At 38.8% G+C, this 17,251-nt stretch overlaps 1 protein-coding gene across 6 annotated transcripts in view; it reads left to right on the forward strand.

Annotated features, from left to right (window-relative positions):
- LOC139149922 (ral GTPase-activating protein subunit alpha-1-like) overlaps nt 1-17,251 on the forward strand; it is a 126,251-nt gene that overhangs the window by 35,360 nt on the left and 73,640 nt on the right. For 2 of the 6 annotated variants that reach the window (XM_070721972.1, XM_070721974.1), the window contains exons 6-21: nt 1,053-1,245; nt 2,364-2,488; nt 4,338-4,476; nt 5,562-5,697; nt 6,324-6,576; nt 7,840-7,911; nt 8,781-8,927; nt 9,450-9,695; nt 10,127-10,200; nt 11,195-11,306; nt 12,363-12,485; nt 13,007-13,394; nt 14,611-14,637; nt 15,361-15,537; nt 16,633-16,734; nt 16,931-17,248. In XM_070721972.1, the coding sequence (XP_070578073.1) occupies nt 1,053-1,245; nt 2,364-2,488; nt 4,338-4,476; nt 5,562-5,697; nt 6,324-6,576; nt 7,840-7,911; nt 8,781-8,927; nt 9,450-9,695; nt 10,127-10,200; nt 11,195-11,306; nt 12,363-12,485; nt 13,007-13,394; nt 14,611-14,637; nt 15,361-15,537; nt 16,633-16,734; nt 16,931-17,248 (2,632 nt within the window). The remainder of the gene's footprint in view (nt 1-1,052; nt 1,246-2,363; nt 2,489-4,337; nt 4,477-5,561; nt 5,698-6,323; nt 6,577-7,839; nt 7,912-8,780; nt 8,928-9,449; nt 9,696-10,126; nt 10,201-11,194; nt 11,307-12,362; nt 12,486-13,006; nt 13,395-14,610; nt 14,638-15,360; nt 15,538-16,632; nt 16,735-16,930; nt 17,249-17,251) is intronic. The other 4 variants (XM_070721977.1, XM_070721976.1, XM_070721975.1 and 1 more) reach the window with 2 other exon arrangements.

The following is a 17,251-nucleotide window of genomic DNA, read 5'->3' on the forward strand; positions in this document are numbered from 1 at the left end:
ATCCTTGAAATCTACCGTAAAATTCACATTATGCAGAGGTTTCTGCATCCAACTGGGCTGTGTGTGAGAAAGTGAGTGATCGTGTCTGACTGTGTATTCAGATTTGACGTCAGACTGGGTTTGCGTTGGCAAACGTACATGTTTCCATGGCTGCTGGTGAGCAAGCTGTGGAGTGAGCACACATTTTTTTCACGTTTTACATTTTCAAGAGCTCTGAATCACTCCAATATTTAGAAGGCAAAGTGCCATCTTTTGATGTTGCCTGCTTGTTACAGTTTTGATCTCGTGTTTTTGTCAGTAGTGATGAGGTGACCTTTGTCCTCATGGAAACTTGCAGGAACATGTATTTTACACAGCATGTACATACCTTTGTTCAGTGCATGTTGTATGCGTCAGTGCAAAGAGCAATAATGTACACGTAAAAAGAGAAAATCGGTACTCTACCCCACCCGACTCCAGCCCCAATCCGTACCCCTCCTGTAGGTACATGCATAATTATTTGGCCAACTTGATCATGGTTTACAATTTGAGAGAGCAGAGTAACATTAGAAAGTACACTACAGCCATCCGAAATTACAAATGAAGACACAACTCAACATGGTGTCCGTAATTCCCTGTATATGGTGATGGTACATAACAGTCCTGCAGAAACTCTTCATTTCATATTAGCCATATTTGTACGAGGACAAGGACGCATCCATAAAATGTCATAGACATTTAAAGTGGAAAATTGTAGTAGTTGCATCATTTAATCACTTATAGAGGAGAATATCTAATGGGATTAATGAGAAAGCAAATTTTTTCAACAGATTTTATAATTCATTGGGAAAACAAAGCGGCTTACAAAATATGAATTAGATACCAGGAACCAATGGGTGCACCACATCAAGGAATATGTACCATTGTTTTCAAGTTCATGCAGAGGCTTTCAAGGAACAAGGGTTTTAGATACATACATAGCCTAAACTACGTGTACACTTTGGAACTCCTCCAGTTTTTCATGAAGATTTTTCTTTTACGGGTAACAAAATTGTCGATTTCTATATTTTCAGCTCCGGAGAGAGGGTATTAGGTTGTTTCTGCTGTGGTTCCAAGCACTACAAGAACACGCCGACGAGGAGTGCTACTTGATCTATGCAACCTTAGTTCCCGGATTTCCACAGCCTGAAGGCGCCTCCGGCATCCACACTCTGGACAGCCTCATCAACAACTCAGCAAGACCTCCGTCTAGTGTCTTCCTAGATTGTAAGTAGCCAATCTCTTTGTTGATGTGTGTAACACTGAAACACCCTTGCCCATTGATTCCTCTAAATCTGAAGGTAAACGGCTGTTAGAATGCAAGGCTGGTGAAAATCACATCTAGGTGATTAAAAAAGACAACAGATATCATTGTCATGAATCACTGCTAAAGGAGAGATGATGTATACATGTACCTGGAGGCATATTGCGCAATGATGTTGAATAGCATGAAAAGAGTGAGCGCGTCCCATACTTCATTTCTTCTTACCTGTAAAGGTGATATTGGAAGTATTCACTCAGGCACTTTTATAGAAGTTGTGATTTATAATCAAGATAAGACAAAATGGAAGAAAGTAATCCTTTGTATGCATCTATGCTGGCAGTACAGCTACTGGTAATGTAAGAGAGAGCACAGCCAGCTAGTCTAGAATATAGATGGAGTTGCTATCTGTAGCTGTGGTTATAGGCTTGTCCAGCCTATACCAAAGTATCAGGGGTAACTAAACCCTTCTCTTTACATGCATGGACAAAATTTGCTCCATTCCTGTCTGACACTATCTGTGTATGTTCAACAGTATTTTCAGCCAGCCACTGACTGGCGTAGACCTAGACAGAGTAGATCAGAAGTGACTTTGTGTAAACTCAACAAGACTTGAAATTGTCCAGATTCTGATGTGGGAATGAGGTCAAATTGACAAAAATCCAATAACATCAGCCTGTGTACAGCTCTAATTCCTCACATTAACTCAGGTTTACCCTTTTTAGCGCGACCAGTATTTTATTTTCATTCGATAAGGTATTAAATTTTATTCCGTCAGTTTGACACTAGATTACGTGTGTAGGTGTCGGCACCTTTAATTCTCAGACCCGGAACCTAAGCATATGTAACAGGGGGAAGTGAGTTTAATTCGTGCATAAAGAACCAGATGTGGCTTTATTGTGTCTCCAATGGTAAGCCAGTGAGTAGTGTGAGGGCAGTTTAACTGCCAGTATGAGGGCAATCCAGTAAATTTTGATGTTACTGTATCTATAGGAAATCTCTGCTACTCATAAATATCAACAAAAACTTCAAAGTGGTCGTAAAATTGACATATTTGGTGAAATAACCATCTTTTCTATTCTAGTCACTGCAACTGCTGTCACTCCTGTGGAAATAACTCCTCTCATTTCACCGCAGTCTGGGGAGAAAGTTCCGGAAAATGTCACCAAATTCTTACTCGAAGCTGTGCTGCACTTCAGTGTTTCACAGGTAAGAATATGATGTTGAAAAGTTTCATGATAGGGTCATTTCCTCAGGGTTTTCAGTGAATGCCTGTGTTTCTATGTGATATATCCAACGTATTAGTTGCTTCTTAAAGAATATTTCAATACTTTAAGTTTTACAGGGACTATAGCTCTAATGTGTGATTACATTTTCAATGCTTTCGCTTCACTTTATAACAATTGTATATTCTTATTATTCTGAAAGTATTTTGAAAATTGTAAGGGCCTTTATACCAACACAGTGCATTGTTTACGTGTTCAAAATTCATTTTTGCTAAACATGCATTAGTCAACACTGACACTTGACATTACACACATGCAGACTTTACTAACAAATTCAATGCGAGACATCTGAACTTGATTTTTGGAGATGAACAAGACATTGTATGATACAGACAGAACAAAAATGCTGGAAATTGCATCAAGAGAGTACAGCTAATAAAGCTTTACATGTAGTATGAGTCTCTTAAAAAATTGAAAAGAAGCTTATATGCACTTTCCTAAAATGCACATACAAGATTCATATACACACACACTCTCTGTACACACACATTTTCTCACTTCTCAGTCTTAACATGCACTGACTTTCACACGCTGTTGGTAAACAAACCCTACAACTAAATTTGTGTCGCCAAATATCTACAATGAATGTATTTACTATCTTTATCACTCAACAATGTATTTTTACCCTCAGTGCAATTAATCTTCATGTGAAATTTGTGACAAAATTACTACACGACAACATATGCAACTCAATACGCAAGAAACAACAGCTGTATGAGCGATATTACCTGCTCTGAGTTAATTACCCAAGTCGCCATGGTGATTACAAAGCCCGACTTAATTAGAAATTCACCAGAGGGATGACCCAAAGGAGAGCATTTATGAAAGATTTTCAGGAGCCCCTAATCACATCAGCCCAACCCCCATACATGTCTGGTTCGCTTCTTTGTCGACAATTTGCTTGAGGTTTTCTGATGCGTATCACTGCGTAAAGTGATTGCATCATTTTTACCCTCAGAGCATGCAGTTCTGAAAGCTGACATTTCCTCCCAAGAGCATTCATTAGCTTCCCGTCAAAATGCATATATCCAGAACTATACGGTATGATTGATAGGAGATGGCGTAAAGCAAGTAGTCCAGCATCGTATCCCTTGTGATGTTGCTGCCTCAAGTTCATGTGAACATTTATGTGCAAATTGTATGCAGAATATAATAATTGTTGCATCTCATCTCCTCATACAGTCATTTACATATGTGTCCACATTATATTTCAACTTGGCCTGAACTGTACTAATCCACATCACAGTCCAGCCTCCATTATATCCCTAGTGATATTGCTACTTCAAGTTCAGGGTAATGTTTATATGCAAATTTTGTATCATGCAAATTTGTATTTTGTATCTCAGAAATAAATTACTAGATCTCCCCCCCCCCCCCCCCCCCCCCCCCCCACACTCACCATCTATCAATATTAGGAGTCTTTATTATTCTGAGTAATTGTTTTCACAATTTGATATCCACAAGGTTCTCTACAGTGTATATACATGAAAGAATCCAAGAAGTGCTCTATACTATTTAGGCACCAAACTGAGAAGTTAAACCCAATATGTAAATCACAAAATAAGTTTGGACAGTATTCTGGCAAGGAATGAAATATCATTGTAAAGGGCCATTCTCCTTCATTAGATTTTAACAGAAATCAAAATTGTTTCAACCGAACTGAACTTCAGTGCAAAACAAAGTATGCTTGTTGGACATAATTGGATGAACCACATCAAAATTATAACTCTTCACAACCTAATATTTTCTTTTCCGCCTTCTTTTACATCCAGATCAATAAGATGGAATGGAGAGACATGGAAAGGAAAGAGAGGAGTTTTATGTTTTTATTTGAAAATTTTAAAAAATATTACCTGCCAGTGATTTTCCCCGAGATTTCTCAGAAGACTGACATCTATGATCCTGTCCTAGGTGAGTTTCATGCTGCCATACGAGTCAATCTAGAGGTACTCTGCACCTTGCGAGGCATGTTTGCTCAGTAACTGTATACTTTTATTTTCCCACATTGTTGATAATGCCCAACCTAATATTAACACTGTGTCTGGAAGCATGGCCAAATTAGCCAGTACACCCAACCGTATTTACCATCGAAGCTTGGTAGTAAGACCGTGTGGTTTACCGTAACAGTGGCAGCAATACAGCTTTTCAGAGTGAAATAGGGTGAAAAGGTTAATAAAGCCTTACCGTTGGGCTGAAATTTTGCTCTTAATTATATTTCCGTTTAAGTTAATGTTGAGATCCAGGCACTCATGTACCTCACTCTGTCAACAATGCTAGGTGAGATCCAGGCATACAGGTACCCCACTCTGTCAACAATACTAGGTTTTTCATCAGTAACAAGAAACCAGTTGTATATTATACAGACAAATATTTACTCAGAAATGTCAATATATTGTTTGAAATTAGATGGATATCTATTAAATTTAAAATTTTAGCCAGATGAAAATACATCCTTTTCATATCATGTTCTTGATGAGTTACAATCCCTGAAAACGCGGCACTGTTTGAATGTATTTTGCTGTGACTCTGCCTCCGTAATGAAGTGAGATTGACAAAGAGAGCAAAGGAAATGCGTGGTTTTGAGTTCTCACAATTGATGGATGCAACATTCTTGTTACGTTCTTGGAAATAAACGCTCACATGGAAGGATTCTTGAAGGAATGGCATTGTAGGCTATCACGCCATCACAGAGTTCTGGCTCACAAAAGCAGAATCACTGATATCATGCAAGCATATTTTATTCATGTGCTGGCGTCAAAGATTTGAAGTGTTTTCAACAGGAAGCTTATACTGCCCTTGACGCCTATGCCAATATCTCAAAAGTGTTCTTTACAAGGAAATTTACACTACATCCTCACATACTGGTATACATGTAGAAGAGACTGAAATATTTTTCACAAAATTCCAAAATTGACTCTCAAAAGGTTAAGAAATCTTTAAAGTCAAAGAGCACTCGTCTATTTTCCTAACTTTCTCACATATCCTCGTCCCCCCAGATGTCCCAGAGTTTCGTACGCGGTCCTTTGATCAGATGGACAACAGTAGGCGAGACCCAATTTTGGCGTGCCGAGTCAGCGTGGTGAGATGGGTGGTGGCCTTCACGAATACCAGGAAACAGACTCCAAAGTCAAGGTCAGTGTTAAATCAACAGCAGTGTCATGCCTTCACTCTTGTGACACATCAATGCAAATTTGATGTCTGACCCTGTCTGCAAGGTTTTGGAAGAGGCTTTACACCTCTGCCATGCCAAGCTTTGGTACATGAAATCTGTTTTCAGTTATGCCAATTGCACTCGTCACGATAGCAGATTTCTTTCCATACAGCATACCATATGCAATGTTGACAAATATCTCTCTGGTCGGAACCCTTGACATGTAATATCTATACTTTCTATCATAACATGGTATTATTTTCATCATTCTCACATGTGCTAATTGCAAAAATCTTGTGAAAAGTTTCAGACAGATGTTTACGTTACAGAATAATGATCAATCAATCAATCAGCAAAGTTTAGATAGCACCAAAATCCAAAAACAATGCTTTGCTCTGTGACGCTCAAAGGCTGAACCACACTGTATGCTCTGGAAAACATGTGCGTTGTCAGCCTTCTTTTGACGGTTTCCAAGTTTTGGGATTCTCTGATGTTGAGTGGTAGTGTGTTCCATAGTATGATGGAACTTTGATGCCATGGACACAAAATATCTTCAGTTGAAAAAAAGTGGTTGATTGCCCTTTGTTTTTTCCCCCTCCATGTGCAGCGTCGGTGATGAAGGCACATTGAAACGTGAAGACAGCAAGGACATGGCGGAGAGCGTCAAGATGTCAGACAGGGAGGACAACAACCCACCCAGTAACTCCAGCACTCTGACCAACCAATCAGACAGAGACACCAGTACGTCCAGTATGAGCAGCATGGAAGAGAGCCAGCTTCAAACCGATGCGGAAATCGTCAGAGATGTACTCTACTCCACGAGGGCTAACGTTAACTTTGTTCATGAGATCTTCAGACAGGTATTAAAGCCATAAACATTGTGTTTGTCAATTGAACGTTTTTGGCAAAGTTTTACGTAAGAAATCTGCCGGTGGAATATTTTGTGACTAGCTCTGAGAACTGATTGGAATAAGTCATTCATGTCACCATGCTCACGAAACATTGGCATGTAACTGAACCAATAGTGATCCAGAATTATGTTAAAGCCATTTAAAAAATGCCATAGGTATATCCCTGTACCCAATATGGTATAGCCCTCCAAGCTATTTAATATCCACTAGGTTGAAAGAAAATCCAGCAGGGAGAGGGGTTCAATCAATTAGGAGATGCTTAAAGGTACTTCTGCAGGTACATTACTAATAAGCTGGCTTGAGGAGATATTTCTCCAATTTCAGGTACATGAGAATACTTCAAAAGGCATTCTAGTGCCCTGGACTGGGAAGTTTGATTCGCTCAAGTGCAATCTGAGACTAATTTCAGACTGTTTCTAGGAACATGAAACTTGAATTGGAACCAATATGGTAATTTGTGTTCCACATTGCAACACAAATTTTATCAAATGCTGATAGGACGAAAATGTGATTCCCCTCCGGGTTCACACTGTGTCCAGGAGCCAGCTAGGACCAGAATTCTTTTGCTGTCATTCTTCAGACAGTGAATTAAGCATTTTTGTGTGCCATGCATTGATTACTAAGTATTTAGAATTGCCAAAACCTGACCCCAATCCTAAAAAATTGTACATGTGTTTGTGACAGCAGTTCTTGAATGTCTGCAGAAATCTAAGATTTGAAAAGCCCTTGTGTACAAAAATCAGTTTATGCTCAATCACCAGTTTGTATGTGTGTTTGAATTAAATCTTTATACTTGTAGTCTTAGATCACACCATGACCAAATAAAAACTTTTAAATCTGCTGCATTTAACCTCAGCTCCAATCCGGGGATAAGCCTGCCCAGTTTCGTTGATTTGTGGTCAATATTATGACCCCTACATGACCTTACATGTACATCCTGATGGTACTTATTAGCGAGAAAGAGATAAATCTCCACTTGGACATGTGTGAATCCCATGCAACCATTTTCACATTGCAGCATTGATAGCAACATTCCATCATGTACAATCGTTGAAATCAGGTGAAATGTATTGAAAGGTGTTGTCGACTCATACCAATAAAAATATCAGAATGTACATGCAAGATCCTGTAGGGGGGTATTAAATTGAAATAGCTCATTGTCTTGTTTTGATGCATACTCCTCATGATAACGTCTGTCAATTTGATTTGCAGGCATTCTTACTTACATCAGCTGATGCTCCCGCAATGAGAAAAGTGATTAGGGTGTATCAGGATTGGATCCAGGTAACAACCTTTTTCCATTGTATAATGTACAGTCTGTCAGAAATTAGATGTAAGAGATGGCAAGTTTTCAACCTCTCCGTAATCTTTGCGTGTCACGTTAGCTTTGGTAGAGAGATGTATGCCAGTCTATGCTATCTCTTCATTTTATGTTGATAAGATTTTGAAGTGTATGTCATCCCTAAGATTATATCATGCATACCTCTGCACTGGTTTGTGAATGGAGTATGCAGATCTGTTAAGGTGGCATTGCATGTAACACAGCATATTTTTTGCTCAAAATAACTTTTATAACAGATTCATTGACTTTTTCATTAATTGTCAACCCAAGATATTGGGTGGGTTCACTTTTAGCATAACTAGTAGTTGTAAGTTGAGTGAGATAGAATTGTAGATTTATGCAAATTTATGTAAATTATTGATTCCCTGCCTTCTTTTTTCTCTGTTTATAACATCTCGAAAAAAATGAAGTCCACTCTGGTTAGCTCAAAAATTTGCATCCTTCCAGTAAAATATTGCTACCATACTAAACATCAGATTCTCTGCTTTTTGAAAACACATAGTATGAGGGGGTTTTTATATCATCTTTGATAAGAAATATTCGTTTGAAAACAAGTGTATGAGTGAAGTGCAATGCCATCCTACAGAATCCCATGCCCTTGAAAGAGCCTGTAATGCTGAATTAAAGGATATGAAGATGCAATGAACAGACTATTTGAAAGATCCTGTCTTTCCATCAGAAATTGATATTCACTCCTTGTATATTTGTTCTATTTTCCTTTTCCATGACTACCATTGGTTAATGTGAATAAATTACTTCAAAAAGTTATCGCTGCAGCTTTTGTAATGCGGTGGTGTTTTCATTTACTCAGAACGATGACAAGCCGGTGTTCATGTTGGAACCGTGCGAAATGGTTCTGTCGCAGTCATTCGACATGTCCCCTGACAGTCCAGACTCCCCTGGGTACGGGGAGGATAATGGTGAATTTAGTGGGCAGCTGAGGAGCATAGGAAATCAAGTAAGTTTGAACATGACCATAAACTGACGATGTTTTCAGAAGTGGTAATCCATTTCCTTTGTTATGAGGTTTTAAATTATTGAAAAGCAAACTTCAGCCCAGTTACCAAAACAAATCCATTTTTGTGTAGACTAGGCAAAACACTAACCCCTTATCAAACTCAAAGCTTTCATTACTTAACTGTGACAATTAAAATCTTTCACAACTTAAGTTTTACATCTTTCATATGAAAACACATTTGGACTTCTCAAAATTGGAAAGAGTGTGAGAGAGTTAACTCCATTCTTTCCTAGTGTTTGATCGCACCAAGATTGTTGGAATCACATTTTTTAGCTCGTAGCTTATATGGTGAGTCATTGGCATCTGTATGTCTGTATGTATGTATGTATGTGCGGATGTATGTATGTGCGGATGTATGTTTTATGTGTGGAGTTTTGCTGTCTGTGAGATCTTTCCATGTTTATTATCAAGAGTGAATACAAATCATTAATGGTACAATTTTCTTATGTTTTTTTTTGATAGACTGAGATGGAGACGGGGGCCACGGCGGCCACCATGACGAGTCCACACATTCCGGGGGTTCCTTACAAGAGATTTTCCCAAAGCGATTCATACCTTGGTGCAATAAATCAAGCGGAGGAAGAGGCCATGGAGCAGTGCAATGTTAGGGCGGGTCAGCAGGCCACTTTACAGGTCTTTATTACAAATTCTGCCAATGTATTCTTACTGGAGCCAGCCAGTGATCCGCTAAAAGTACTTGATGATCAGGTGAGTCTGGCCTGTTAGGCAGCATTGGCAAAGGCAATTGTGTTTATGCTCTTAATGTATATATGTGATATATGATACATGTTCCTGCCTTTGGTCTTTACTCACATCTTTTTCTCCACCCTTTAACAGATTATTCTTGATTTTGAGTTGAAAATTCAAGGCAAAAATTGTTCATAATAGCAATCTTATTCTCTTACAATAAATATGAGTAATTTGAGTCCCTATTTTTTGATAGTTCCCGCATATTGCCACACGATGTAGTAGTGTCAAATTAACTCTTTGAGTGCTTTCATTGGCTACACTTTTTATCAAAATTTTGACAAATATCTAAAAAAATTGATTAGGATATAATTTAGATAGGCAACAAAAATTTATTTGTGAATGTTTCACTCCATTCTCATCTTTTCTCATTTGGGTTTTCCCACCAACAGGTTGACATGTGCAAGAGAGTACTACATATTTACAGGCATATGGTGATGAATGCCCATATGTCCAAGAGGACTTGGTGAGTTTGAATTTTCTGTGATGTGGAGAATGTGCTCCAAAGGTGAAGAACTGCCAGCTGTGAGCACAAATGCCCCCTGCCCACGATCTTGGTGTAATACAGTCTTCGCTGACAAGTGGCAGAACCATGAGTCAGTGGCAGAAATTCCATCAATGTGGAATGCACCTCGGGGACAGATATTCAGACTCTAAAACTTTTACAATTCTTTTCTGATCTACTACTTGTGGGGTTCATTTTAAAGCTCTGTGTGTAGGAAAACTTTTTAGTTTTTCGAAAATCGAAAATTTAATTTTTTCCATAGAGTTAACACAGGGATGGTGGCCATTTTGAAATTCAAATATCGCAAAATGTTTGGTAATTTGTTTCTCTGGTACCAAAATTCGCTAGGTGACCCCCGATTTCGATTCTTGATTTTGAAAGAGAATGGTTGAAATATTCCTTGAGGAAAGTTTGAGCAAAAGTTTAAGTCTTTCACTTTCGAGGCACATACTACTAGTACCTTAAATGCACATCTGATTGAAATCGCTTCTTTTAAAGATGACCTTTTCTGTCTTCGTGATTTGTATTTTTCACACACATGTACTTCAGTTTGGCTAAAAGCTTTATAATATTGTAATGTCACTTGTTTATTTCCCAGTTCCTGCAAGGACTATACTGTAAGCGCTGACATAAGGATAATGTCATTGACCTTGGCTTTGGCTTTAAATGAGGGTGTAGATTGAAAATTAATCCTGAATCAGCTGATTATACATACATGCAGACATTAATGATGAGAATAGTGAAGGAAAATATAAATATGATGCGAGTACAATCTCAGAGATATGGCCACAGTCAGTGTGTTTTTGCAAATGTGAAAGAGATGAACTGTCAGAGCAGTGATATTATATGTGTAGCCATATTGGGGATTTATTTGTGTTTTTTGAAGGAAGAATGGCTAGCAGTGAAGTGACAGTAGCAGTAAAGCCTATCTTATTATTTATGTCTTTGACTACAGGGAACAATTACTGATGGTGCTGCTGAGGATTACGGAGGTTATACTTAAAACGCCTCCGGAGAAAGGCTACAGGAAATCTCTCAGTAAGGACCTAGCTGCTGTTTTGTTCCAGGTAAGTGAGTTGAAATTTGATGCAAGGGGATGATTTTACCCAATCATGTGTGGTAAACCCCGTATCACGCAGTGCAGGGCTATTTCAATAATTTATCATTTTCACCATATTTCTGTCTACCCTGTAAATTTTCTCTGACTAAGAAATCTGTTTACACCATTTTACGTGTCTTTAATATTGGTAACAATTTGCAGCTGAATATTAATATTATTTGACTATCTTAGAAGTTTTTTGTCATTTAACCCTTTGAGTGCTAAAGTCAATTTTGTCACCTTTGTAGAAAATATCCAAGCAATTTTTTCCATATTTTTTCAGATATTTGTATAAAAAACTGAAGTCAATAAGAAATTATGTCAGTTCAGTCCAAAAGTATGAAAAAAATTACAGAAAATACACAAAAAATTACAAAATGTTGCACTATAATTTTGGAGGGAAAAATTATGGCACTCAAAGGGCAACTTTACAAATGTTACAGGTTTCATCCCTGCTGACCTGTGACCCTTCTACCTTACAAATACAGGAAACCAAAATTTAAAATTGCTACTGTTTTCAGTTTTTTTATGTGTTCAAAGGGGAAAGATGAAAAACAATGACTTTCTATGAAGTCTCTGCATACATCTTAAGTCCAGTGGTGGAACGTATACGACTTGGCTATGACAGTCACTCAGTCAAGTTCACAAGCCCACCTAGAGCAAGGTCACTGACTCATTCAACGATGTTCTCAGCTAGTCATGTGAACAGTGCAAGGAAGTCAGTACATCTGTCATCAAATCAGGATTTCTTCAACGATGAATAATCATTTAACAATTGAAATATCCGCTTTCCTATAATCTATTAAAAGTGTAATGCCTCTATCCTTCCCTACCGTGTGTCTTCTGTAAAAACAATGCCTGGTACATTCACTTCAAAGTTGAAAATATTTCCCTATGAATAATTATTAATTCACAAAATCAATACCTTATTAGTATAGTTATTGACAGAATTACAATATTATGAATCAAACCAATTGAGATGTATCCTGACTGTACGATGACCTTTGACCTCTTACCTTGACAGACACTGATAGTGACCTGGATCAAGGCCAATTTGAATGTTTTTATTTCTACTGATCTATGGGATGAGCTACTTAGGGTATTATCTTCATTGACTCACTGGGAGGAACTTATCAGAGAGTGGGCCGTAAGTACTGAATTGAATTTCGTGATTGACATTTGAATCAGCACTCAAATTAAGTTTTTATCTTTCATCAAGCTTTTGATAAAGATCTGTCCCATATGATATTTCTGTTTGGAAAGTGCTGGTGAGCAAGAGAACACGCATGTTTGCTACTGCTTTGATGTCCTTGTTTCTGGTACTCTTTATACTCTTATATTGCTCTAACTTGTAATCATACACGCATGGTATAGCTGGATTGTAGAGTGTGCAGTTCTATCTTGGAATATTTGCCCTTGACAATGACTCATTATCCTCAGGTTTGCATACATAAATGCTACTCATTACCATAATGTGAATATATTAACTCTTTTAATTAATTTAAAATTTTTAATTGGTGCTCAAAACACTAGCTTGAGATGATTATTTCTTTGAACTGAGAGTTCTTATATTTAAAAAAAGAATGTTTAAAGGAACTTTGATTTGCTGATAGAACAAACAGTGGGAGAGCATCTTATGATTTCTTTTCAATTTGTTGCTTGTGTCAGAAAACCATGGAGACTTTGACTCGAGTGCTTGCAAGGCACGTTTACAACCTTGACCTCAGCGACCTGCCCCTGGACAAGCTAAGTGAGCAGAAACAGAAGAGGCGGCGCGGCCGGCAGCTGCCGAGCCAGAAGACCTCGGGCCACCACGAGCGCTCCTTCTCCAAGGGTTGGAGCCGCACTGACTCGCTGTCGCCCAATGCACAGGAGGAGTTTGAGAGACTGCGGCAAAGCATGACAGGCATGGCAAATGCCCAGGGGAGTCGTGGGGAAGGGGAGGGTTTCAGGCAAAGGAGCGCCACCACTGTTGGGCCGGGGGTTTCAGTCACAGACGGTAGTAGTGCTGCCTCGGCGGCGGCGGCGGCCATGAGGCTGAGACACAAATCAACAGGTAGGTTGGCAGCAAGCTGACTACTACAAGACAAAAAAAATTGAAGAAGCTGTAAATCTCTCCCGAGATTTCATTTTTTGCGGAGTTGTATTTGTCCTGGTTATTGTTTGAAAGTTTTGCACAGTCTGCACTATGCATGACATGCCATAGATTTAATGCATTTCCCCCAACACAAAGAGCACATTTATGTGAAGCACTGAATGTTATGTGTCTTTAACAGTTGTAAATCTTGTCATGCATAGAAGAAATTTCTGACTGTTACATTTGGACTTAAATTCATATAATATTGTAACTTACAATCTAGTAGATTGTCTGCCACCCATACTAATAGCATTTTGGACTTCAAGGAAAACTTTCAACCCTAATCTATTTCTGCTCTCAATTTTGTGTCAGAGCACTTGTACTGTGTATGGGAGTCACTGTTATACGACTAAACCAAGCTACTCTTGAATAACAAACTTTAATTGACCCCCTCAATCTACAGAATTACTGAAAAAAAAAAATCATTTTTCCACTAAGTGTAATGCTTGGCTTCATATCTGGTTGCTTCCGACTGATCTAAGTTAAACCATTAACACGTCTTGGATTGCTATTCATACCATCAACGATGCAACAGATTCATATTTGCTGTCTTCAATTCAGCCAGTGTGGCAAAAACTGCCGTTTTATCATGCCTGTTCATCCATGATCCACCGTTACAATGTAGAGAGATACACACAAAGAGCCACTACATCCAAACTGTGTTCCATACCAGTACATTCGAAGAACCTAGCAACCGAAATTAATCAGTGTAATGTAAGACTTCATGAAAGGTCACGAGTGATTGACGTGTAATATGAAAGGAAGACCTCATCAAAGGAAAGAAATTACTTTTCATCAATTTTATGAGAATTTGATACAAATTACACAAGCCACTCAGTCATTTTTACTTCCTTATCAAGGGTGCCCAAGCATTTGGTGAATATTCTTGTCGTAAACATGACACCAAGGGCACACTATTGTGCACTGTTGCGAGTTGAATCTACGTACTGATAATTCCACTAACAGTCTCAGTCTTTATTAAAGATTACTCGTTAAGTGGTTGTTCCACCCTATCAGTGGTGCTCCTTTCTCTGATGTTTTCCTCCTCTTCCTGGAGCTCCGGCATTTTATTTTTTTTCTCTTAGTTTTTTTCCGTAACATTCCCTGCACATTGTTAACGGCCATATGCATCCAGTGTTATGTACATTGTATTTGGACGAGGGTGAGTTACGAAATATCAGCAGCTGACCATTTAATTTTGTTTTACTATGGAGGAGAAACAAATATTGATGGAATGAAAATTTATCTCGTCTCATTGAAAAGACTGACATACTTCAACTGATATATCATTCCATGCTCGCAAAGCTAAATGGTAGTTTATTTCCCAAACTCTCTTATATCTCCATATTTTTTTCATGAAATTAAATTGTCAGCTGTGATAGTGTGATGACCATCAGTTCAAGAAACTACGGTGTGTGTTTTTGATTATTCACTCCCTGCATGCTGCTCAGAGAGAGTGTGTGTGTGTGACTTTATACATGTAATCATTTTCATGTACTGCCAAATGTTGTTGTGTGCATTGCAAGATATTATTGTCATTCAAAGTTATAGAGATAAATGTGGAGGAGCAAATTGAGAAGGGCTCTGGATTGACGGTAATGTGTAAGACTGCTGTATGTTAGCTCACTCATTGTCAAAATTCATCACCAATATCACTTCCCAGAAAAAAATTGCATCTTTGTGACTAAGCTTGGCCATTGTCCAAATTGCTGTGACATAATAAAAAGTGTTATTAATTTTTGCTCATATATGGAACAAAAACTGAATATCACTCTTGATTACAAGTCCTGCAAACTATCCAGTATTATAGTGTAAAGTGTTGAAGTTCAAGCTGTCCATCTCATATTCTTTGAATCATCATGGCAATGGTCTCCTTTCACCACAGGGGAAGCCCCGTTCCAGGTGTCAGATGATGGCTCAGGGAGGAGACAGTTCCTACGGCAACAGTCCCTGAGTTGCACAGAGCCAGATATGAGTGATGAGGAGGAGTCCAAGTCACCGCTGACTAAGAGCAGCAGCACTGGTGACCTTCGGGAGGATCCGATAGGATTTCGTCTGAAAGGTGAGTTTTATATCTCCACTTACTTAAGGTGGTATGCGCCTAAAAAGTGAAAGACTTAAATTTTCCTCAAACATTCAATAAGGAATCTTTCAACCATGCTCTACAAACACCAAGAATAAAAATTGAGGTTCAATGTGTAAATTTTGGTACAAGAGAAACAAATTATTCAAGATTTACTGACAATAGCGCTGTTCACGGTTACAGGTGTGTTACTAAATATAGCTGTACGCGCGCGACATCGGACACGCAGCTTGAAATGCGGACAAATTTTATCAATGTTGCATGCGTGGCTGTTTTTGCAGCTTGTACTCTGAGTCGTGAATATGTTTTTTAGTATTCACTGTTACACTAGCAGTTGCCCCCTGAGATGTATTTTCGTCGTTCTTGCATGCGTAATTTTCAAAAGCGTAATCTAAAAATGCGGACAAATATTTATTTTTGCATATTAATGAGAGAACAGTGACGTAAACTCTGAACGGCCCTATTTGAAATTCAAAATGGCCACCATCCCTGTGGCCATTAACCTATGGAGAAAAATAAAATTTTAAATTTTCGAAAAACTGTGGCTGTAAAAATTTTTCTTACACCAATAGCTTTGAATTGTGCCCCAGAAGTGGTATGTTAGAAAATAATTATAAAGTTTGAGAGTCCAAATATCTGTCCCTGAAGCACATTCTACCTAAAAAACTATATCGTCCATTCTTATGATATGAGTAGGAACTCCAAAATAGTCAGCTGTGCTTTAAGGTTGAAGACACTCATGGATGACGTGATCAACTATGGCCCATGGATTAAGTTCTGCAATGTTTCAGTGGTATGCTATGTATGGAAAGGTTATTAATACATGTAGAACTTTGTGTTATCTTGAGTATAGTCTTATTCATGTCAGATGAGACTTGATGATGATAGAGTGTGATCATACTTCATTGTATATCACCAGACAAGTGTTGTGGACAAAAACCCTGTAGCAGAATGTTTTGTTGATCAAATTGGTGCCATTTAGTAAGTGTTGTCACTCGCATAAAACATATCATTCCACAACCAGCCACTTTAAGCACTATCTGCTCTAATTTATTAAAATGCTTTTCATTTTAGGCCAGAGTTTCAGCAGCGAGTTGAGCAGTGTGACCACGTCCAGCGGTGTGACCGGATCAACGGCAGCCACTGATTCAATCAGCATTGGAGACGTTGTCACAAGTAAGTCACTCGTTGGTATAACCTGCATTGCATGGGGGATAATATGCTTTCATGTGTCGCCTGTATATCATCGCACTTACAATTTACCATACTCCGGTCATCTCCTTATGTGTTAACCTCCCTCATGATGTGTCTTACCTGATCAAACTTATGACCTGACCCACTGAACTCTTGTTATTCCATTGTGTCTGTACAGTGCCTGTGTTTCCCCAAAATCTGGCTTTAACCGACGACCAGGATTTGGCCAGCCTGGCCACACTCGGCGACACAGTAAGTCTGGACAGCACCAACCAGGGAGATCACAGCGGTGATCACAGCGGAGAACACAGCTCCTCCAGCATGTTTGAAATCGGCCGTGTATCACCACCGCTGGAGGCTGGCAGTCACATAGCTGAGGATGGGGAGTCAAGGTCGTCCTCAAGGTCACCCTCACCTGCCTTGTTCATGCAGCAGAAGGACTCACCGACCCAAGAGAGCTTGCAGTTGGACACTGTGGTGTCAGCTGATGAGATAGGTA

Source organism: Ptychodera flava, chromosome 14 (genome assembly GCF_041260155.1).
Source record: "Ptychodera flava strain L36383 chromosome 14, AS_Pfla_20210202, whole genome shotgun sequence".
NCBI lineage: Eukaryota > Metazoa > Hemichordata > Enteropneusta > Ptychoderidae > Ptychodera > Ptychodera flava.